Raw genomic sequence first — 23,304 nt, 5'->3', positions numbered from 1 at the left:
GGTTCTAGTCGGTGCACTGTGCTGTGCTAAGTGCATGCAGAGTTAATAATAGTCCTTCCATATTAAGTGAACCGTGCGAGCTTCCGGATGGGGACAGTTAAAGATAGAGGTGGGTCAGACATACATACAGAAATTCCAGAGTCTCTGACTTTCCCAGTCTTCTCCCATAGTGGGTGCCTCCCTGCTCTTCCAACGCTCTACCAGCAGTTTTGAGGTGGGCATCGGTCCTCTGTGTCTTACTATAGCCAAGAATTAAACAGGTAGGGTGCGTGCTCTGATCTGTCCCTTTTGTTCTCGGGGCTCTCTTTTCTCCCCTGGGCCCCTCTCTAGCTCTCTCATTCTAGGTGAGTTAGGAAAGAAGAGGTATCTTGAAAGCCCAGTGATAGGAAAAACATAGTAAATAGGAGAGAAAATGGACAATCATCAGACTGTACAGAGTTGGACGATCCCACACATTACATCCCTTAACAGATTAAACTATGACAAAAATCATGGGTGACATGCAATGAATTATGTGGTCTCTTTGTCCCTTCAGAGCCGTTTCAGACTTAATCTTCTCTCTCCCTTTAGAGTAAGACCTACAGTCTGCTCCTTCTTCCTATAAATTATCTTTCTGTTTTGTTTTGGTTTTTGCCGTTGTTAGCCAAGGTTCCTGAGTATACTCATTCCTTCCCTAAAATAAATACTTTCATTCATTCAAAACTTACAAAATTGGGCCTGGAATGAGGACATAAAAAAATGGCTTGGCCCATGGGGCAGCGAATCAAAAGTTTCTCGCAATACTTAGTGAAATTTCACTTAAGAAAAATCAGTCCATTAAAAAGAAAATGAAATGGGATTTCTGAAGATCATCCAGCTGAAGACATTCTCTGAGGATGCTCCTTACAGTGGCATGGTTGACAACCCAGGCCGGCCACTCAGACACTGCTTCTGGGCAATGCTATGATAGGGAGGCTTCAAAAAGTTTCTTCTGCATTGACTTCTAAGGATGGGTTCCACATTAACCACTCAGACTTGTAAGTGTGTTCGTCTACGGAGCCCCCATGGGACTGGTGGTACATTTAAACCTCTTCTTTCCAAAGGAAACAGCATTTCTAGTCCTTCACAACTTTCTTTATTTTATTGTTTTAATTCATCGGAAGGGAGTTGATAGGAGTATTTGCTGTAATGAAACTGATCTTGTAAGAGTGAAATGAGTTTCTTTCTCTAAATGTGTAAATAAGACGCAGAGCTTTTAGCCGTCAGGATGTTGTATTCTATGTAGGTGAGACTTACTCTAACAAACGCCTGTCCCCAATTTTAGGAAGTTCCTACACAGGCAATGACTAAAGCTATTGGAAGATTTGTGTTGACCTGGAGTAGTGCATTTTCTTCAGAGATTTTAATCAAATCCCATGTGTTAAAAGGTAGCTTCATATCTCCATTATGGTACAACTCACAAGCCCCACTGAACAACAGTGACAAAGAAAGAGTTAATGGCTTTAACGACAAAATGTTCTATTTTTCTATTTTCTCCATATTAATGATGCTTTTCTTTTCCAATATTGAGAATTTTTTTGTTTCAAGTAAGGTGCTCAGAGCCGCACCTCCTTGTTCTTATTCTGGTGGCCAGTCAGCTTACTTAAGTGGGTCGGCCTTAAGGGAGTGAGTGAGGGAATTCAGTGTGATTCTTCCGTGTATTTCCGTACAATGTTCAGATTGTTGAGATCCTCCTTCACACAGAGCAATAATTGCCTGTAGTCCCAACTTCAAAATAAGAGATTGGACCTTGGCTCTAGGCTTTTAGGATGCGTTTTGGTTTAGTTTTGTTTGGTTTTAGACTTTATTTTTTCAGAGCAGTTTTAGGTTCATGCAAAATTGAGGAAAAGATACAGAGAGTTCCCATGTATCCCCTCCCGCTGCGGACACAGCCTCCCCCCGCCCCCCGTCAACGTCCCCTACAGATGGTGCATTTGTTGGACTCGGTGAGCCTGCACGGACTTGTCATCATCACCTGGAGCCCGGGGTCTACCTCAACGTGACTCTTGGTGTCATGTACTCCGTGGACTGGACACGGGGTAATGACATACACCGATTGTTACATTATCACAGAGCAGCCTCACTGCCCTAAAAACCCTGGGCGCTGCACCCGTGCATCCCTCCCTATGACCCTTAGCAACCACTGCTATTTTTAGGATCCTATAGTGTTCCCTTTTCTGGAATCCCATACTCACCGTTGGCATCACCCAGTCAGCCGCCTTTCCAGACTGACTACTTTCAGTTAGTAAAAGGCACATAAGGTTCCTCCATTTCTTTTCACGGCTTGAATGACTCACTCCTTTTGGTGCTTAAGAACATTCCACTGTTCAGATGGGCCACGGTCAGTCCATCACCCACCGAAGGGCGTCGTGCAAGCTTCAAGCTTGAGCGGTCGTGAGTAGAGCTCCTGTAAACATTCACGTGCACGTTTTCTTTTTCTTCTTGGGGACCTACATTTTTAAGTCTTTGAGCAAACACCAAGGAGGCTGACTGCTGGACCGTAGGGTGAGAACATGTTTGTTTTATGGGAAATTGCCACTGTCTTCTAATGTGGCGACGCCACGTTGCCTTGTCAGCAGCAGGGAGCCGGAGGCCCCGTGCCAGACTGTGGTGTGTGGGGATGCTTGTTAGAACACGTTGACATGTTGGTGCTGATTTCCCACTGTTTGAACAAGAAAGATACTTCATTTATATCCCTTTAACCGAGGGAAACACCTGGTCTCTCCCTGTTTATTTATTTACATCTGGATGTGCTCGTGTGTCCGCAGCGCCCTACTGCAGCCTGACCCACACCCCAAAGAACGGAGGTGTTTTCAATAGGACCACAGGAGCACTGGGGAGTAAAGTGCATTATTTCTGCAAGCCCGGGCATCGGATGATTGGCCACAGCAACGCAACCTGCCGAAGGAGTCCAGGAGGCATGTATCAGTGGGATTCCCTCGCTCCCCTCTGCCAGGGTAAGAAAGGTGCTTTTTCATCCCCAAACTTGAATTAAATTCATTGTTCTTATTTGAATCACATATTGAGAATTACTGCAGCGGTGGCGACGGATGAAGGGTAAAGAAAAATGGAATGTGGGTTTATAGAAGTGCAAATTGAAGTTTCCACCAGCCACGCAAACACTTCTGACATTTACACTGGGCTTGATGCAGCTTTACTGCCAGCGTTAGAGGATGGGTGCGTGTTCACTGGAAGCCGGTGGTTACCCTAATACTTACTTGTATTTCATTTTGAAGGAAAAAATGTGTTATTCGATGTAGACTCAAAGGAATTTTTCTTGACAGTTGTAATAATTAAAAAATCAATTTACTAAAACCCCCTTTTCATAATTGAGATTAAAAACTCATTCTTTGAGCCATACGTCATATATTTCATTTTCCTTTGGCCATTTAAATCTAGGACTTGTTAAAGTTGATTTCAATATTTCATGCTTTTTTGGTGACTTTATCTGTCATATGCATAAAAATCAAATTTTCAAATAAGGCTTTTTAATTTTAATTGAAGACTTTGGAGTCATGAAATTTTCATAGTTTTGCCTTATCGGGATTTATATTCATAATAAAATATATTGGTCTTTGAAAGCTAATTATGATTTATGAGTGGAGCCTCATATTGGTTTCCATTTTTCCTTTTTTCATAGATATTAGATTTTCTGGTATTTCTCTCTGAGACAATACTGGATATTTATCACAGTGACTGTATGTGTCTTTAACCAGCAGAAGTCAATCAGACACGTAGCTTGCATTATTTATGTTCCAGCTCTGGAAATTGTTTTTAAATATAAGACAAACATGAAGATCCCAAAGCTTCTTTCATTTAGAATGATGATTTCGTTCTTTACAAGAAGAAATAATTCTCATTTTCTTTTAATGTTCTGTTACTCTACGACAGAGACTCTATCGCTCAGAGAGTAGCTCTGGCAACTGTGTGTCTGCCCTGGAGACAGAATGCCAACCACAGTAATCGTGACAAAATCCCAAAGTGGACAAGGGTGGGGTGCGGGGCTGGGGGTCAAGCAGCATTGGCAGAAGTTCCAGAGTCGGGATCTCTAGAGCCTGAGTCACAAAGGAGAGCTCAGGTGGAAGGTGCTCTCAGAACAGAAGACACTAGAAGGCCTGGGGAAAGACCCTGGGGTGACGGGAGGGACACGGGAGACCCACAATCCGGGCACATTCCATGTGTCTCCCTGCTCCAGGAGGAATTCTGGAAATCCCAACAGAGTTGGAGACACAACTTGCTCTTCCTATGAAAGGCTGAAAGGAATAAGACAATGTCTGCAGGTGTTTTTCCGATACCTGTACCCTCTCTCTCTCCTCTCCCATTCCCTCCCTTAGCAGAACTATTTAGGGCTGCAGTTAATGACTCAGAAACGGTGCACCAAATCCCAGGTCCTCAAGGAGCCCGTGCAGTGTGGGCTGAGAACCGAGTGAGTGTGAAGCGTGTGTCTGTCGGTTGTGTTGAGAGTAACTGAGAATAACAAAAGCATGCAGCACACTTGGCGTGGAACATTAGGCTACCTTCCTTCAGATTTCTTCTGAAGATAAAGACCCACAGGACTGTGTTCTCCGATGATCACACGCTCCAGAAGCACCCTCTTCCCACAGCAAATCTGCCGTGTTTAACCCGTTTTGTTAACTGTTCTGAGAACCAGGCAGCCTGTAAGACCGTGTGCTTTCTTTATAAACTACAACTTACAAAACCAGGGGGGCACTTGAGAATCACCTGGTTCAATTTACTTGCTTTCGAGTATCTAGAACTGAAGCTTGTAAAAGTTAAAGTGACTTACCAATAATCACAAACACATTGACCCAGAATCCAGACCTTCTGACCACACTTCTGTGTCTGAATCAAATTGTTTTTCCGCCAAAAGGAATTCTCCTTGTAAAAAATCTTGTAGGCACCAACTCTGGAGAGAATCTGTATTTTCGGTATTTAAATTCATTTCCTCTGGAAAAGTCTTTTGTCTTTCCATCGTAGGTATTTATAATTTGTATAAAATAGCATTTTAGTTATAATAAGATACAAAATATTTTCATCATATATGAGGCTATAATAACATTTACAGAGAGGGTGTACGCTATGCAATTCCTCCCCTGTTTGTTTTCATAGAGAGGCAGAGCGACATTAATCATGATGACAGTGTTTGTAGATCAGGGTCATTGTTGTAGGTGTAAAACCTAATGGCAAGTGTTAAAGACCATATGTCTACTTTGACTTCAACCCAAACTTACCTCTGAATTAGGAACGGCAGGTGGCAAGACATCTTCTCAACCCTTAAACCTCTGAAGGTCCAGTGAGAGCAACAGATGTCGCAGGCGGTAGGGTGGGTACAGTTCAGCATGACATTCAGTGACAGTGGGTACATATTGAGTAGAAGTGGCAGAGAAGGTCAGGGATACTTTTGCCGTCATGGGACACTGGGGCTAGAATCTTCGGGGAGGGGAAGGGTCGTGAAAGATGGGCTTGTGGAGGAGACGGGCCTCTTGTGGGAGACCTTAACTGCCAGTGTCTGTGGCTTCCGCCTCCCGTCCTGTGACTGGTGCCCGTGAATCGACAAGCTGTGGGCTATGATGGTGCCTTACATTTTAGAAAGATCTCTTGCAGGTACGGCCGATGGCAGGCCACAGTCTTGCCTGGAACACAAGGGTACTTAGACGCTCGGAAGGGTGCGCCGGATCCTGGAAAACACAGGGGACATCGGTCTGTGAGAAAACAGATATGGGACACACTTAGGAAGTAGCATCAGAAGACCTTGTGATGGCTGTGGAGGGTCAGGACAGGAACGCGGTCAGTGAGGATGTTCACTTTAGTTTCCCTTGCCGGCAGGGTGATGGACAGTCCCACTGTGTGCCAGGAGAGGCTCCTGGGCCAGGCCAATGTGCGGCCCCCCAGGTCGTCGTGGGCAGGCTGTGTCCTGCAGACACTGGTCCTCAGAGAGGTCATTGTCTCAGACTTCTCAAGGCGCCACTGCTGAATGCGTTCAAGATACTGGGTGTGTCGTTGTTTGTGTCTCATGAGAGGAGATGCGCTCTTGTAGGTTCTGTAAGGACCAAATCCAGTGAATGAAGTTATGATTAAACAATGCATGTGCCAGAACAAACTTGAGGCTGAATGCCGCCCCCCCCCCCCCAGAACGGGGCTTTCTGAGACATGGGACCGCAGAGCACACATGCTCCAAAGAGGTGGGTAAGTCCTGTAGTCCATTCTCTCCGAGGCCTTGGGGGTAATTGGGAATTTCATTCCTGATGCCACGTGTTGAAATATTCTAAGACTTTTAGCAAACTCAGAGATCACCGTAGTTATTATAATTATTTCTATCTGAAAATAGAAGACTTGAAAATTGGAATGAATGAATGAATGAATGAATAAATAGATAAACACATTTCTCTTGAAGGCCTGGTAGGCTAATACTTAACATTTTTGATGTGTAGTTAATATTTGAATGTATTATGTAAGATTTCAGGGACCCTTCTTGAGCTGCGATTGTGTGCGATTTTCTAACTGCCCACACATTGTGTCTGTCTGTGTCCCCAGGACACCCAGCCAGACACCCTGTCACCTATGGCATCTGGTAAATATTTTAAATGCAAAAACTCCATAAATCTATGAACCTTATGAGACACATATTTGAGAATGACTTTTTTTTCTTTTTTTTTTTTTAAATGGTCATCATCTTCTGCCAGAATCTTTCAATTTCTCTTGTTTTCTTTGACTTTTTTTCTCTTGTTTTCATGGGCTTATCCCCAGTGACGAGTCAGAAGCACAGAATTTTGAGAGAAACTTAGGGGCTGATGGTAAGGGAGTCCTCATCTCTTTGACAGGGGCATTTTGATTCCTCGCTCTCCGGATTGTTGAGAGGACGGAAGAAACAACCTAGAATTACTGTTCAAGACTTAAACCTGAGCACTAGTGCTTCCTGTGAGGTCTGGGGGCTGGTTTGTGAGGCTTCCCCCAGACTTAGCAATGGGCCTATGGCTCCCAAGACGCAGAGCTTGTAATTAGCAGTTAGAATATTCTGGGCGGCATTAAACAAACAGTCCGGTCATCTTTGAGTGAAAAAACTGCAGGAGGAGAGATGTAGCTACTGGTTTCAGGGAACTTCAGGTTGTTTTTCTCCCTTTGCTTGACCTTTTAAATTATTTTTCTCAGAAATCTGTATTGGTTCATATCCTCCCCGATAAAGTCAAGCATATCTTCTGTCCTTCAGGCTTCATTTCCTGCCTTAAAGCAAGAAACTCTGGCAAGCAGCTGTTTCCATTATCAATACAGTGATCTCATTCATCCTGAAGAGACGCCTGAGTTAGAACCGAGATTTTCTCTATTATCTCAAAGACCCAGGTAAACCCGGGCAACACAGCACAGGGCTTTCCACCTTCCCGTGTTAAAGAGATAATAGCTCCCAGAAACCATCTGTCTTCTCTTTCTTTTTAAAAAGTGTAAATTTTATTGTAATTCTTTTTGTTTGTTTCCAGGTTTTATTTAAATTCTAGTTAGTTAACACATAGTGTAGCATTAGTTTCACGAGTAGAATTTAGTGATGTGTCATTTCACCCAGCGTGCATCCTGAGGGCTGGCCTTGATGACCACCCATCCCCCTCATCCCCCTATCCCCCTTACCCCCCTCCCCTGCCCAGCAACCCTCAGCTTGGTCTCCGTCCTTTGGAGTCTGTTTCCTGGTTTGCTTCTCTCTCTCTCTCTCTCTCCCTCTTTCCTTCTCAAGCTTGGATTCTCAGCCTTTTGTCACCTGTGGCTTCAGCCTGGTGCCGACACTGACCACTGTGTATGCTCTGCTTGCATTGTGCAGGCAAAGAAGAGTAGGAAACATGATCTTTCGTACAAATTACGTGATTAAGCTTCTGTTTATCAAGTCAGACCTTGAAGATGGAGAGATCTGGAAGCCTAGAGGCATGTAGATGCCTAATAAAGCTGTAGCCAGGGATGTGAAGGTCGTAGTGCAGCGGGGGGTGGGTGGATGACGAAAACGGGGTGTGGGGCTCTTCTGGGAGTCAGGTGTGGCCTGCAGGTCTGTCTCCTCACTCTTTAACAGTTATAGATTCCAGCGCTTAAACGTGACATTCCCAAGCAGCACAAAGACTGACCCCCTGAGACGGGATTTGAACTTGTGTTTCAGATGCAAAAACTAGGTATGTCCACTGTGTCTCACATGTGCCCCGTACACATTGTTGCTTCCTCCTGAAAGACCATCTTTTAGAAGGAAACTATTTGCTTTGTTTATTTATTTATTTTTTATTTTTTAAAAATGACAGCATTATAAAAAAATTAGGAGGATATGTTTGGTGAGTTATTTTGTAAATTAAATGTGAGTTACTTTGTAAATTTTAACAACTTTTTAAGATTTTTGTAAATCTTGATAACTTGCTTAGGAGCATAAAATGCATAGGTCATCGTGACTCTTGGCTTGATGTTTTTCACGCGCATCGTTATTTGCTTCGATGAAATGGTCGAGCTTCTGTGTGTCATGGCGATAATGTAAGGCTTCTAGAAATTCAATAAAATGTTTTTTAAAAATACCAAATCACATGTTACGTTGTATAAGAAAATATGTGTATATACGCATGTAGGTTGTGGTCATTATACCAGCATATTCTAAGTTCTTAGGTATGAAGCCACATAGTTCATGGAGCCAAAATCTGCGAATTACTGTGCATTTACCCCTGGTCTCTTCATGGGATTTGAGTGATAGGATTTTGGATATATCAGCCAACCTCCGAAATTTAATGTGGATCCCGGCTGTCCTCACCATTCACTGACCGATGAGACACTGAGCAGGAAATTGGGTTTCCGTGAGGTTCAGCCTCCTCTTCTGGCCATGGGGACAGGAAGACCCCACTGCTGCCTTATTTGAAGGCATAAGTGAAAAATTTGACATGAAACTTTAACCATAGAACTGTGTACTAAGAGATACCCAATAAAAAAGGACTCTTTCACGATACAAACATATTTCCATCCATGAGTGTTTTCAGTAAGTACTTGTCAACTTGCGTTCATGCAGAAACTTTATGAATGGCCAATTAAAGTCAGTAATATTGAAGTCACTAAGCTGGGGATAGATTTCTCTTATTTTTCATGATAATTAATTGAGGCAGCAGCAAGCTTCTGTACAGGCCACGTAATAAATATTTTAGTCTTCATGAGTCACTTAGAGTTTCCGTCACGTAGCCTTCATTTGTAAATTTTTCACAAGCCTTCCAGTTGAGCCATCTCTAGTGGGTGAGCTCTACGAAAACTTGGCCGCTGGTCTGGACTCTCGGGTCATGGTCTGCCGACCTCTGACCTAAATGATGTAGCAGGATCAGACCAGAATGAAGATCCTAATTCAATCAAGACCAGTTGTCTTCTAGAGTTTACAAAGTATATCGCAAACATTTTATGGATCACATAGGATTATCCTCTATCAAGTACAAAGACCAGCACGTTTATTCACTGAATTAAAGAATGCATCTTCCCTGCTCATGCCTGGCACATGCTGTCTACCCCACAGTTCCCTGTTTTCTGTCTCAGTCTGGGACATGTTCATAATAAAGCAGTAGTGAGTGCAAATGCACATATAGGGTAATTTTGTATAATAGTACTTGTTATTTGAGGCTCTTAGATTTCCTGGGCCAGGAACTACCAAATGCACAAGCAGGATTTTTTTCTGAGAAACTCCAGAGTTGTATGGATGAGGGCACCTAATCGAGGTTACCTTGCATTCAAGGAAATGCCTCTGATGTAGTTTTTGCACTTAACGCTGGGCAGTGCTTCTGACATGGAATATTTCCCCAGAAATATTTCCTGAGGACCATGTGGGTGCCCTCACACCTGGAGCATCGTGCTGGGGAGGACCTGCCCTGGCAGCAAAGAGGGAAGGGTCCATGCAGAACTTTCCACTGCAGCATGAGGCACCTTGAAAATGATGGCTCCTGAACCAGTTAAAGGCAAAGAGGAGTGGAGATTGTAAAACACACTGTGCAATGTTTAAGTTACTGACTGGCATTGAAGAGTAGGGCATGGTCTCTCATGATGAGCCATGATGAGGTGACAGGCTGCACCAGCAAAATCGATAGTGTGAAAGCGTCTGTCCCTGGAAGGGGGCAGAGCTGCCCAGGCAGGGAAGTGGACAGTGAGCCCATGCAGGGGTACTGCCTGGGAGACCCCCAGGGGCTCACAGGGATGAGATTCAGGTTCCCAAAGCAGCTGGCTTTCTAAATTCTGCAAGTAGAGAGAGCTGAAAAGTGGAAGCAGAGGTAACAGCTCAAAGAGAGGGGTGGTAAGTGCTGGAGAGTCTCAGGGTGATGGACAGGATGAGCCATCTTACCACAGACCATGACAGGTGGAATGAGTGACCTTGCTGAGACTGAAGATAGGCATGGGCGTTTCACATCCACACACTCGTGCACCTGCTGTCTCTGCCTCAGCTGTGGCTGTGCCAGTACGTGGTGTCCGAAGTCACCTTTGTGCTGCTACTTATGACTTCCCCGGGGCAGGCCACTTTCTGTCTCCAGGGGGACTTAGGGGTCCTACCCTCTGTCCCAGAGCATCTTTTTGTATCCACATATTAGCACTTCCCACTTTGTTTTGTCCGGATGTCTGTCAGCTTCTTCTCCTGGACCCATGCTTCTCAACTTCCACAGCTCACAAGAGTCATCAGGAGTTTTTGTTAAAAAGGGAGACCCTAACTTCCAGCCTCCCTGTTCTCTGGTTCTCTGGCTCTGAATGAGTAGGTCCTACAGAGTCTGGAACCTGCAGTTTCAGGACATGCTAGATGACGTTGGTGCAGGGATCTGAAGACCGTGTGTTACAAATCTCCATTCTAAAGAGAGAGGTGTTTTATATCAGAATCCTTGGCATTTTTCACAATCCTGGATCATAATTGTCATTGATACAAACTTATGTATAAATAAATATGGTCTCACCATCCCATTGATTGCCTTCTTTAGTAAGATTTCTATCATACATGCTGTTGTTGGGTGAAACCCAGATCAAAATTATCAAAATTAGGGCACTGGTGATGCTATCTTCAACTTTCAAATACAGCAATAAAGAGGTTATAGGCATAGCTTCTACAAATCAGAGCATCTGTGTGCATGGCAGATGTAGGCTGTAGTGTTCTGTGATTAGGTGTGTGATGCTAGACAGTGGGATTTCAGGGGTGTTATGCCACATGGTATTATGGCCTGAAATCCCCCCCCAAAAAAAGATATATTGGAGTCTTAATCCCCAGTACCTTCTGCTGTGACCAAACTTGATAGAGAGTGTTTACAGAGGTAAGCAAGTTAGAGTGAGGTCATTAGGGTGGGCTCTTAATCCAATATGACTGTTGTCCTTTAAGAAGAGGAGATTGGGACAGAGGGAAGACTGTGTGAAAAAGACATAGGTAGAGAATGGCCACATGCAAGCCAAAGGGACTGGCCTGGAGTAGGCGCTTCCTCATGCCCCTCAGAAGGAACCAACGCTTACAACACCTTGACCTCCAGCTCTGTCCTCTAGAACCTTGATGTCGTACATTTCTGTTATTTAAACCCCCAAGTGCAGGACACTCCGTTAGGGCAGGCCAAGGAAACCCACAGGCATGGCCACCTCTCACTCCCTGAATATCCCCTCCCTTTCCTTTTTCATTGCACAACCCCTCAGATGCTGGCTCCTCCCACCCTTCAAGTCTATAATCCAAACCTATCAATTCCACACTCTGTCCCTTTTATTTTCCTATAAAAAAAGAAATAGAAAGTAACTGCTCTTCAGAAAGTTATGCCCACAGCGACATTATGTGGATTGAAACTGAAGAACCTCGGGGCTTCACTACAACTGGAGATAAAAGGTCAGATTCTTGGCCGCCTTTCTCTGCCACATCTGCCTTTCTGATCCCAATCAAAACTAGGGCACTGTTAGAGAGAGACTCACAGAGGAAACACTTGAGGTCATTCCAGTAGTTTTTCAATTTGACCTGAAAAATTCTGGGCACACATACATAAGGACCCCCAGGAACTGTGTTCTCCAAATGCGTTTTAGCCGCGGCAAAGGAAGTTGGCTGACCATTCTCTAGTCGATAGTAATGCATTTTTCTTTAAAGTAATGCATTCTTGGCGTATGAATTTATGCTATGATTGATTTTTCTAATGGTAAACAGCTCATTCTTAGCTTTCCCTTTTTAGGGAGTTGTAATTAACTGTCGAATATCTTTTGTTGATTTTAGTGCAGGGTGTTTGTTTTGGGGATTAGTTTGATATATTCCCTGGTTCCATATTCCTAGTTGGGTCAGATTAATAGAGAACATTATTAAATTGGACTCGTCTATGGAAAAGCTTTGAAGCAAACTCTCTCACCTCTAATTATAACAGCTTGGATTTGCAGGAACAGACTCAGCAAAACTTGATCTCGGTTTTGCAGACATAGAATGGGGAAGGATGGGTCTTTGATGCATCAGGTCCTTGACTCTGAAAATCACTTGGTTTCTTGACTTTGCTGCTAGGTATCATTGGTAATATTCTTTTAAAAATAATTTATAAGAGCATTGGCCAAAGAATGCATCGTCTGGAGAGTAATTACTGTGCCAATTTCTAATAGACTATTAGCTCACCCAATGGCATTTCATTTGTTGGAGTAGTTAACATCCAAATGTCATGTGAAGAAATCAAATGAAAGGGAAACTGGACCCCATGATCTTGTGCAGATGGTGCTGTATTTTGAGTTAGATGCTGCCTCCATGATAAAGCACATCTGACAGGCAATTATAAAGATAAGAAATAGCATATTTGCAATGAACCAATGAACCCCATGTAGGGGACTTCAGATGGAGGTGGTTTTGGTATCATCTGCATCTATGCCCACAATACAACTGAATGCACGTGAGCATTCATTTTGTAAGGAGATGTAGCTGCTCAGACAGGGAAGGGGGCACTGTCAGTTTTTTTTTATTATTATTGTTTCTAAATTTGGATTTTTGAGAAATCATACCATCTCCCATAGAAGATTACTGTTGTACATTTAGCCTGATTATTTTCAGAAATTTGTCAGAAATATATTTTAATGATCTTCACACAGGGAGTTACGGACTTACACGCATCTGTTTGTCTGCGTACATCAGCACTATTGATTATAAATGGGAATCACCCCATGATGGGTTACTCTGTACCTCTCAGGATGAAAACAGTGGGGATACTCTGTTATGAATCCTGCAGGTCTTGGAGAGACTTATGGTTTTCTCGAAGGTCTTATCGTTTTCTATAAAAAGTGAGTAAGCATATTTATAGGCAGCAAACTGAGAGATTTTTTTTGAAGCCAATGGCATAAAAAAATGGGAAAGTCATTTTCAAATTTTGAAAATCTGGAGATGTTAGTGACACGGGCCCTGATATTTTCTTCCTGGAAAGAAATATTGGGGAAAAGGGAGTCCCAAATATTTTGTGTTATTTATCACAGTGAAAAAGGCCATTGCACTGCAGTTTAAGGAGTATAAACTTCAGAGTGAGGCATTTGACACTGGAGGCTGGCTTGGCTCCTTGCCCACTGAACTTTGAGTAAGTCTTTACTATGTTTGGACATCCAAGTCCCCACTTAAAATGAAGATAACATGAACACAATTTCTTAGTCTGAGGATTCAATGAGCGGATTTAGGTAGTTCTTTAATCTATGGAATGAAGGAGAAAAAAATATACAAAGTGATATAAAAATATGATCAACCATTGGCTTTTAATATGATTATATAATTATTGAAACAATATGTTTATTGTAGTATATTATTATATGTCATATTTATTGAATTAACAAAATGATAATGTATTATGATGTAATACAAAGTGAAGAATGTTGGTTGACATTTTTACATTCATATTACTAAAGTGAGGGTATGATCTAGTTCTCCTCACTGTATAGTATTTAATAAAATCTGTAATAGAACATTGCTAGTATATTGTATACATACACATTGCAAATATAATTTAGTGTATGTATTTACACATATAAGAGAGGATTTTGAACTAGTTTTAAAGTGATATATTGAGCTTTAAATTCTGATTCTCAATTTATTCTTCAGTATTTGTGTGAACCTGTTAAAAACTTCATTCAGTGTCTCTGGGTCTTGATTTCACTTGGAAAATAAGGATTGCTTCAGTGACCTACATTATCTCTTTCAAACTGAAAGATCAGTGAGCCCAAGAGGAAGCCCGGGTGACCTATAGTACATAGCTAACCTTAGAATGGGGGTCATTGAGGTCAAAAGATGGTAATTTGAGGGGGCACAGGGGCTGAAGGGATTGGGCAAAAATTCTCCCAACTTGAAGATGAGAACAATTATGTCTCCTTTCTTATATGTGCTCAAGAAGGGGAAATACTTGTTTGCTGGTCAACTAGCTGAGGCTTGAACAGATCTTGTAGAGAAGGACAGGGTCCATTCATTCCTTGGATGATTTTTATTGCACTCTTTCCATGCTGGGCACCAGACTTAGCACTGGACACACAGTGAGCATGAAAGGAGAAAATGAAGGAGATGGGATACATTAGTCAACCTTTGAAAACCTTTGTGGATTTTTGTTGGTCTGTACCTCTTTGCTAATGACTAATGACACCCCAAATCATCCAGGTGGAATCTCCTCCTGAGGTTGACAGCAGAAATTGAAGGTTATGATTTCACATCAACTGCAAATGACTGGCTCTTCATTCCAGGCATTTGGGGGAAATGAATGTAAATGTGAATTTTCAGTTGTGCAGCTGAGTTTTCTGTTCTCTCTGGAGCCTCCATTACCAAGCAGTTATCAGAGTGGTACTGTCCTCCCCTTCATCGTGGAAACTGAAGTCAAAGGAGTCTACTGGAATTGTGATCAGGTTTCCATCCATATGCCATCTGCAGAACCATAGGATAGATACCATGGTGTCCTATTTAAAAAAACAAAAAACAAAAACTGATGGTTATAGTTTTACTAAAGCTACTGTGTTCTTCGATGTTTTTATTTGAGCTTCTCCAGAAATTAGAACAAAATAACAGGAGAGAGCCACAATTAACCAAGGACTAGAGTGCCCCAGAGACTAACTTATAAGGTTAGTTGATTAATTTATAACCCACCTACTTAAGGAATAACTGCACTGGCTGCTTACTTGGTTCAATTCCCTATGGAAAAGTCAGCAAAAGCTGAATTTAAATTTTAGATTTGTCACTGATTCATTATACCTTTTTACGTGTCACCTCATTCTCCCTCTGACCAAGGCTGAGCTTCAAGTGAACCACAAGTCTGGATTGTTATGGAGTTGTTTATTGGAATATATTCAAATTCCAATTTTTAAGTGATTGGTAGTTTCTAAACATTAGGATGCTTCATTTCATTACCTGTTGTAGTAGTGCCGTTAATGAAATAGAAGTTTAAGCACCAAGAGCTGTATGGGAGAGTTAGAACCAGGAGCCCTTGGAAAAAGAGGCAATTTTCTACAATCCAATGCACTTTGCATTGCCTATGGCCAATTTTAGTAATCAACCTTAAAGAATATGGTTATAAAATCTGCATAATATTATTAAAATTTAATTTAAATTGCTGAGCAGTCATTTGCCAATGTTCACATAGTTCATTTAGTGTTGGAAGAAACAATTTGGTCAGGTAGTGGGTGATAACCTCTAAACCCATAGAAACCATAATCTTCAATCATTTTCCTTTATGATTGTCCCTCAGACTCATTTTATTATCTCTGTTGCTTTCCTACTATTACCAAGGAATCTAGTTTCTCAGCTTTATTAATACTTGTGATTTATTGATGAATTTTAGTTTACTCTTGATTTTCCTTTCATATTTTGAGAAAAACCCTTATGAGACATTTTGTAGGCTATCTATCTATCTATATATCTTTCTATCATCTATCAATATCTTTCTCCATCTCTTTATCACATATCCATATATCTTATATCTGTCTATATTTCTCTTTTTCTTTTTCCCCATGAAATGGTAAACACACTATTTGCTTGATTTATGAACTGAGAAATTCCAAGCTGGTTACCTCTTTAGATGTGCTAGGGAAATTCTTCTGGCCCTAGACACATTGATTTATTTACTCTCCCACTAAATAAAGGTTCATGTATGTCACTGGAGGGAAAAAAAAAACCATGAGCAGACATCTATAGTAATGTTTTCTAGCATAGATACCATAGAGTTTTGTTTTTAAGGTTTTGTTCTTAACTTTTTGCCCTTCTACATGCTTATATCCTGGGCATAAAAGAAAAAAAAAAGAGAGAGAGAGAGAAGAAAATTTTTCTGGTCCTTGATTCTGAGATGAAGACCCTAATTTGCCTGTAGTGCCTACTTTATTGAGATTTTAAATTCGCAATTGCTTAAATTCATGTTGGCTATTTCTAAAGAATTGTAATTAAATTTTCTGAAAGAACCAATAAAGCTTTTCTTACAGAAACGTGGGATGGTTTTGAATTTCCAACAGTGGGAAAGGAAGGGTGACATCTTGCTCTGAGCTCACTCTTTCCTTAGCTATGTCCTGTTGCTCCTAACGGCCTTCCCTGTTTACATTCCAGGTTTATTTCTTCTTTAATTTCCCTGTTTTTCAAAAACTTTTTAAATAAAGCATAGCCAAAATCTCAGGTCAGCAGTTTTGAGAATTTATTAGTCAACACGGCATTAACCTTGTCTTTCAGGAGGCAACTCGGTCACTCTCTGCCACTCCATCTCTCACTTGGGAAGGAACGAGGACAACCGATCGTGCTGACTGATTCGTTTGCAGCCACGGTTAACATTCCCTAACCAACCTTACCCAATGGCCAGGCAACCACGGGGGAGATTTTACTATCTTATTGGCAGGCGGTGAATCTCAGGCTGAGATCAGTGAAGTGAATTGTCCATGATCAGAATCAGCACATGTGTCTGTGTTGATAGTGTTACAACATGATGCTCTCATGACCCTTCCACTCACCAGACTAGAGAAAGCTGGCCCCCAAAATGCCAATTCCCATGAAAACCAGCCCTAAGTAAAGTGCATCTGGTCCTTGTGTGGTTTCCTCTGATGCCGACTGAAAGCTTGGTAAGGTCACTTGCAAACATGGGAGACTGAGTGCTGTGGCACAGTGGCAGGAGGTGGTCAGACTAGGCTTGTAACACACCTGAATGGTGTTTTCCTTTCTTTTAGCTTTCTCTCTGTATGGACTTGCTCTCCATTGCATGAAATTTTGTTTTATGTTCCTAAGAAATGATCCCCACCTTTAGGGTTCTTTATAACATTTGCGCCTGTGGCTTCCTACAGGATTCTAGAAGCAGATGGACAGAAGTCACTTACTTTTCTATATCCTGGTGTAAGCCATAAGGCGAGGGTTTGCCCCAAAGACAACTTTGCTTGCCAAGTCAGAGCCTTTCCTTGTAATTAGCCATTTATATGCTGAGCTACTGGGTCACCTTCCTCCCACAGCTTTTTTTGTTTGCTTCAAATTAGTAAGTGCTTTTTTCCTTCCTTCCTTGTGCCATGGGGTGCTAATATGTTCAAGAGATTTAGAACAGCTCAATATAGTTCTCAGCTGAGTCCTGCTATCCTGCATTTCCCGGTTCATTTCTCCATTCTGTCTATTTATTTATTTACTTACTTATTTTTTTTTATCTTTGTCCATCTGTTTGCTTTCAAGGTCTGCAAATACAAGGAATCCCTTCCCTCTGTCTGTCCTCATTTTCCGAGACTCTTCTTTGTCCTTCAAAACAAAGGGAAGGATTTTTTTGATGCCAGCATTGCTCTTTCTTAAGTGTCTGACATTGCCCCTGTCCCCGGGGAATGGAGGAAGGCAGCAAGATGTGTTAAGTCCCAGGGCCTTGCGATTATTCTAGTAGTTTACCTGCTCTTACCATCATTGTCTGTCTCAGCCTCCAGCATGGTGTCAGTGACATATGGGGTTCTGGCAAAGTAAGCAGCAAGTGGGTACTGCTTTGTATCCAGTTACGCTCAGAAGTACTTGGGAAATCAGAGAAGACAGGGAGAATTAAAATAACAACAACAACAATAATAACAAAGGGTCCAAAAGAGGACCATCAGTGCTCAAATTCAATGTGGACTTTATATTTTCTTTTCTTTTTTTTTTTTTTTTTGGCCTTATATTTTCAAAATTATATTTTGAAAATATATTTCTAACAATTTATGCATATGATTATTCATTGCTAGTGGTCCAATGCGAAATAGAAAACGTGATTGCGGTGAAATACAGCAGGTAGCCCCTCAGAGACAATAGAACCATCACTAAGAGGCAATAATTTGGTCTCAACCACTCTGAGATCCCAGCCCCAACACAGCCATTGGCTGGTTATCAAATATGGCCAATGCTCACTTCACCGCAGGGTTCTCTAGGGGAGCAGGATGGACAGGACGCAGATAGATATCATTCACAGGGGTTTCATAGAGGCATTGGCTTGGTTGATGATGGAGGCGAGGAACCCCAGGATCTGCTATCTGCAAGTTGGAGAACCAGGAAAACCTGGGGTGTAATTCAGCCCAGTAGGAAGACCTAAAACCAAGGAAAACAGTGGACGTGGGAGGGAGGGCAGTGGGGTTTAAGTCTTGGTCAGAATCTGAAGGCAGGAGAACCAGGAGGACCGCTGTCCCAGGGCAGGAGAAGGCTTTAGGCAAGAGAGCAAATTCACTCTTCCTCTGCCTTTCCATTCCGTTCAGGTCCTCAGGAGTGGGTGATGCCAGATACTGTACTGAAGTAGGAGATGCTGTGGTTTGAAGTTAGAGATTTCTTAATGTGTCATCCATCTCTACCACCTCCCTGTGCCTGGGTTCATCTGCATCCTGTGCTCAGTGCTGTTTTTTGTCTTTAAAGATTTTATTTATTTATTGAGAGAGAGAGAGTGTGTGTGTGCAGGAGCCGGGAGGGGCAAAGGGAGAGGGAGAAACAGACTCCCCGCTGAGCAGGGAACCCAATGTGGAACTTGATCCCAGGACCCTGGGATCATGACCTGAGCTGAAGGCAGACACTTCACCGACTGAGGGACAGGGTACCCCCTGTGCTCAGCTTTTAGTGTATCTGGCTCTGTCCTAGTTCTCTTGGGGAGACAGTGATGGCTGCTAGCATGGCCAGCACTAAACCTACGTCTCCACTCTCAGCCCAGTACCGCCTGGTCCCTGCTGACAGGAGCATACTACCTCTGAGTGGTTAACTGTCCCTGGTTTCCTCGGTCCCCAAGATGGAAGGAAAAATTTTCTTCCAAACCTGTTTCGTTTTTAGTTGACTGTAGCGTTGGAGGAATGCTTTCCTTTTTATTAAATCTGAAGAATGATTATTTTTATGAGACAATAATAAAATTGGCCATTTGCTTAGAGTCTAATGTGTACCAGAGGTTTTGCTCTGTGCATTAGATTATACATTCTACTGAGGTCACCTTGGTGAGGAGGCATGATGATTCTTATTTTACAGATAAGGAATCAAAAGCTCCTATGAATTAGGTGAATTTTCTGAGTCATAAATAAACAACAGACTCAGACTTTCCTATCTCTGAATCCATGTTCTCAAATATTCCATCCTTTTTCCTATAGACTTTTAATGAGAAGTCAATGTGAAATCATCACACAAAGCTTTAACTGCACTTTTGTATGTAAACTTGTGATAATGGGCCCTCACCACACACGTGTTTGGCTGGCAGGCATGAACCAAAGACACAACTCGGGCAAGACAGGACTAGATTTGCTTTGTGTTCCGAAAATATGCCCCCAAACCTAGCCATGTTCAGCTTGCACTGAAAGGTTCCCGGACTTACTGCCTGAAACAAAAGTTAATAGTGGAGGGGTGCCGTCTTCTCCTTCTTAAAGTCTCATCGTGTCATATTTTCCAGCACACTGACGACGGTGGTGACATTTCATTTAGAAGATATTGGCCCTGTTGATTGATACTTTTTTTTTAAAGATTTTATTTATTTATTTGACAGAGAGAAATCACAAGTAAGCAGAGAGGCAGGCAGAGAGAGAGGAGGAAGCAGGCTCCCTGCTGAGCAGAAAGCCCGATGTGGGGCTCGAACCCAGGACCCGGGATCATGACCTGAGCCGAAGGCAGCGGCTCAACCCACTGAGCCACCCAGGCGCCCCTGATTGATACTTTTTAATGCAGGAATTCTTGAGCCACATTTTACCCCTTGTTAAATATTGTTTTAAAGGCGAATTCATTTATTCATTTTGTGTATCACCTGTATGTCTACTTAAAATCACTGGTTGTACGGAACGAGTTGATGGAGAAAGTTATGATCAAATAACTGTTAATTAATCAAACTTGAAACTCGAAATGCCCATATGCCAGCTTGCAGCTCCGTGCCTGTAAGCTCATATGGCTGAGGATGGGATCTCCTCTCATCCATCAACAAAGGTACCCAAGGCTCCCTGATTAAACTCAATGCTGTCCCTGGCTGGTGTGGGTCACATGCGAGGTCCTGATGAAACTGCTGGGTGGTCAAGGGCTTATTACAGAGACACACTCTCCAGATGAAACATACTCAAATTGTCTACAGCCATACCACCCTGAACGCGCCCGATCTCGTCTGATCTCGGAAGCTAAGCAGGGTCGGGCCTGGTTAGTACTTGGATGGGAAACATACTCAAATGCCATTTTTGGCTGGCGGTCCTCATCAAGCCTGTCATGAAAAAGTCATCATGTGTTTGCTTGAGTGATTACTGGAATGTCCAGAGTTCGAAGAGCCCAGCCAAACAAAAACTGCATTTTCCCCGGGAAAGCTAAAGAGGTGCTTGACCATTGTAAGCTACTGGAGACCTGCACCCCAGTGCAAGATTACAGAAACTGTTAACAGCTATGTGGACATTTCACAGTGTTTTAAATTATGTATTAAATAAAATATTTTATATTGACTTTTAAAAATCAAGTAGTGGAGTTTTAGGAGTCAGAGACCATGCTGGCTGCTCTGCCCTGCCTAGAGTTGTCCCAGGGAAGTTCCTAAGTGTGCCTATAAGGGGAGTTAGGGATCTGCCTTTACTTTCCTCTTCCATATTTCATGTAGAAATAATTTGGGAAAAGACACTTTACAACAGTGTGGCAGGAGGAAGTGGGTGACCTGGCAGGCACATTTCTCTTAATACAATGAGGATGCTTTTGGGTAGGATTGTAAACTTTTAGAGATGAGACTATACAGATGACCAAGGAAAACTTCCTCATTTACAGATGAGAGTTCTTAAGCCAAGACTGAATAACTATTAAAATATTTTCCTTGGAAGGGGCGCCTGGGTGGCTCAGTGGGTTAAGCCGCTGCCTTCGGCTCAGGTCATGATCTCAGGGTCTTGGGATCAAGTCCCGCATCGGGCTCTCTGCTCAGCAGGGAGCCTGCTTCCCTCTCTCTCTCTCTGCCTGCCTCTCCGTCTACTAGTGATCTCTCTCTGTCAAATAAATAAATAAAAATCTTTAAAAAAAAATATTTTCCTTGGGGCATCTGGATGGCTCAGTGGGTTAAGCATCTGCCTTCAGCTCAGGTCATGATCTCAGGGTCCTGGAATCAAGTCCTGCATCGGATTCCCTGCTCAGCAGGGAGCCTGCTTGTCCCTCTGCCCCTCTCTCTGCTCATGCTTTCTCTCTCTCTCTCTCTCAAATAAACAAATAAAAATCTTAAAAAGTATATTTAAAAGTATTTGCCAAATTAAACAGATTTCAGGACAGAAATGAATAGCCACTGAAGCCACAAATATCATTGTTTACACCAATGCCCCAGTCTTGCATCTCTGCAGGGGACAATTCTGCTCTGACACACTTCAGGCTTAGATGTCGCTTGAGGTTTTATTTCTAAAGGAATCTTCTTGCAAAAGAAAATCATGACTCTGACCAGGTATCCTAAATACCTATGACACTCAGGAAGAAAATGACTTTAAATAATCAATTCACCCTTTTAATTTTAGTATCTAACTAGGGTTCTGCTCAAAGTGAGGGAAAAAGTAGAGATGCTGTGTCCATTTAGCTCAGGAACATTTTCTACTCTTTGAAATAGAATTAAATTATTAGCAGAAAATTCTTGTTTTAGAAAGAAGAATCAGTGCAGATTGAATCATTAAACTGTTAATTATTATTACTTCCTTCCCAATTCTGCTTTGTATTTATTAACATGTATCATATTGGAAAGGACATGACATGACAGGTGACCTGAATTCTATCTTTTCCAATGTGACCAAAGGAGTCATTTTTAAAATTCCCCTTGAAAGTTATATTAGAATGCTAAGTAGTTATGTGATTATTGAGGGCTTATTGGCTCTTTTTCAAGAAAGATGAGGCATTTATCTACCTATTTCCTGTCATTTCCCACTAACTAACCACCAATGTTACTTTCAGTGCTTAACTTGGACTATAGCACCATGATCTATAAAATGTGAATAATAATGTTTCGCCTTCCCCAAATTATATGATAATTTTATAACTCAGATTAAATAATTCATAGGATAAGAATATATATATGCATGTATATGTTTATTTACTATGTATATATGTTTATTAACAATATATATACTTCTGATAAAACTTTAAAGTGGAACCAAACATAAATTTATGAAGTTATCTTTGCGGGAAACATCAATTCTCCAGATATCTGAGGAAAGGTATTCTGTTTTCTTTTTGAAGGTCTGCATCTATAATGTGCTGATATGTTTTATTCTTCCAACAAATTAGCTCCGTGGTTCATGCTTTAATCAATCATGAGTCCGTAAATAAACAGTGACAAGTCTCTTCACCAGAGAGACCGAGTGAAAGATAAGAATTTGTTATTCCTTAAACATTGCTTGTAGATTAGAGGATACTGAGTTCAGTTTATGGTCTGGTCATGCAGTCTGTGGTTTGAACCACGTCTGGGATGATTCAGAGAGAGTGTTACGGAGATTGCAGTAAGTACCGGAAATACCGCTTTCTCTATGCTTGTCCCCGTCCTTTCTTCTCAGCTCCAAGCACAAAGGTCCACCTGCCCCACTGAAACATCTTTTGCACCTCTGGGTCTCAATGCTGTGACAGAACTCTCTGTCCTGTGTCAGAAAATGAGCCTCCTCCAGTCCACCCACTTGCTTAACGCACTTCTCTCTCTTGTTCTACCTGAAGTTCTGCCTGCAGCTGCCAGGTCCTGCCGATCATAGCCTCTGAGGGTGTCCCCGTCCATTCACTTTGTTGGGGTGTGGGGGAGAACATTTTCTGTACTTTTTAAAGGTTCTTCCAACTGGTCTAAGAATTGAATTGACATGAGACAAACTAACAGGAAAAAATCAAGTGTAATTTTGTATATACAAGAACCCTACCTGCATGAGAAGTTCAAAGAAAGGAAGATAAAATGGTGTCCATCCTGAGCTATGGAATGGTAG

At 42.1% G+C, this 23,304-nt stretch overlaps 1 protein-coding gene across 3 annotated transcripts in view; it reads left to right on the top strand.

The window, feature by feature from the left end:
* CSMD1 (CUB and Sushi multiple domains 1) overlaps positions 1-23,304 on the top strand; it is a 2,014,336-nt gene that overhangs the window by 1,876,233 nt on the left and 114,799 nt on the right. For all 3 annotated transcript variants that reach the window (XM_047713603.1, XM_047713595.1, XM_047713613.1), the window contains one exon: positions 2,787-2,975. In XM_047713603.1, the coding sequence (XP_047569559.1) occupies positions 2,787-2,975 (189 nt within the window). The remainder of the gene's footprint in view (positions 1-2,786; positions 2,976-23,304) is intronic.

This window comes from Lutra lutra, chromosome 2 (assembly GCF_902655055.1).
Source record: "Lutra lutra chromosome 2, mLutLut1.2, whole genome shotgun sequence".
NCBI classification, from domain to species: domain Eukaryota; kingdom Metazoa; phylum Chordata; class Mammalia; order Carnivora; family Mustelidae; genus Lutra; species Lutra lutra.
The sequence above is the reverse complement of the archived record's forward strand: the minus strand, read 5'-3'. Positions and strand labels throughout refer to the sequence as shown.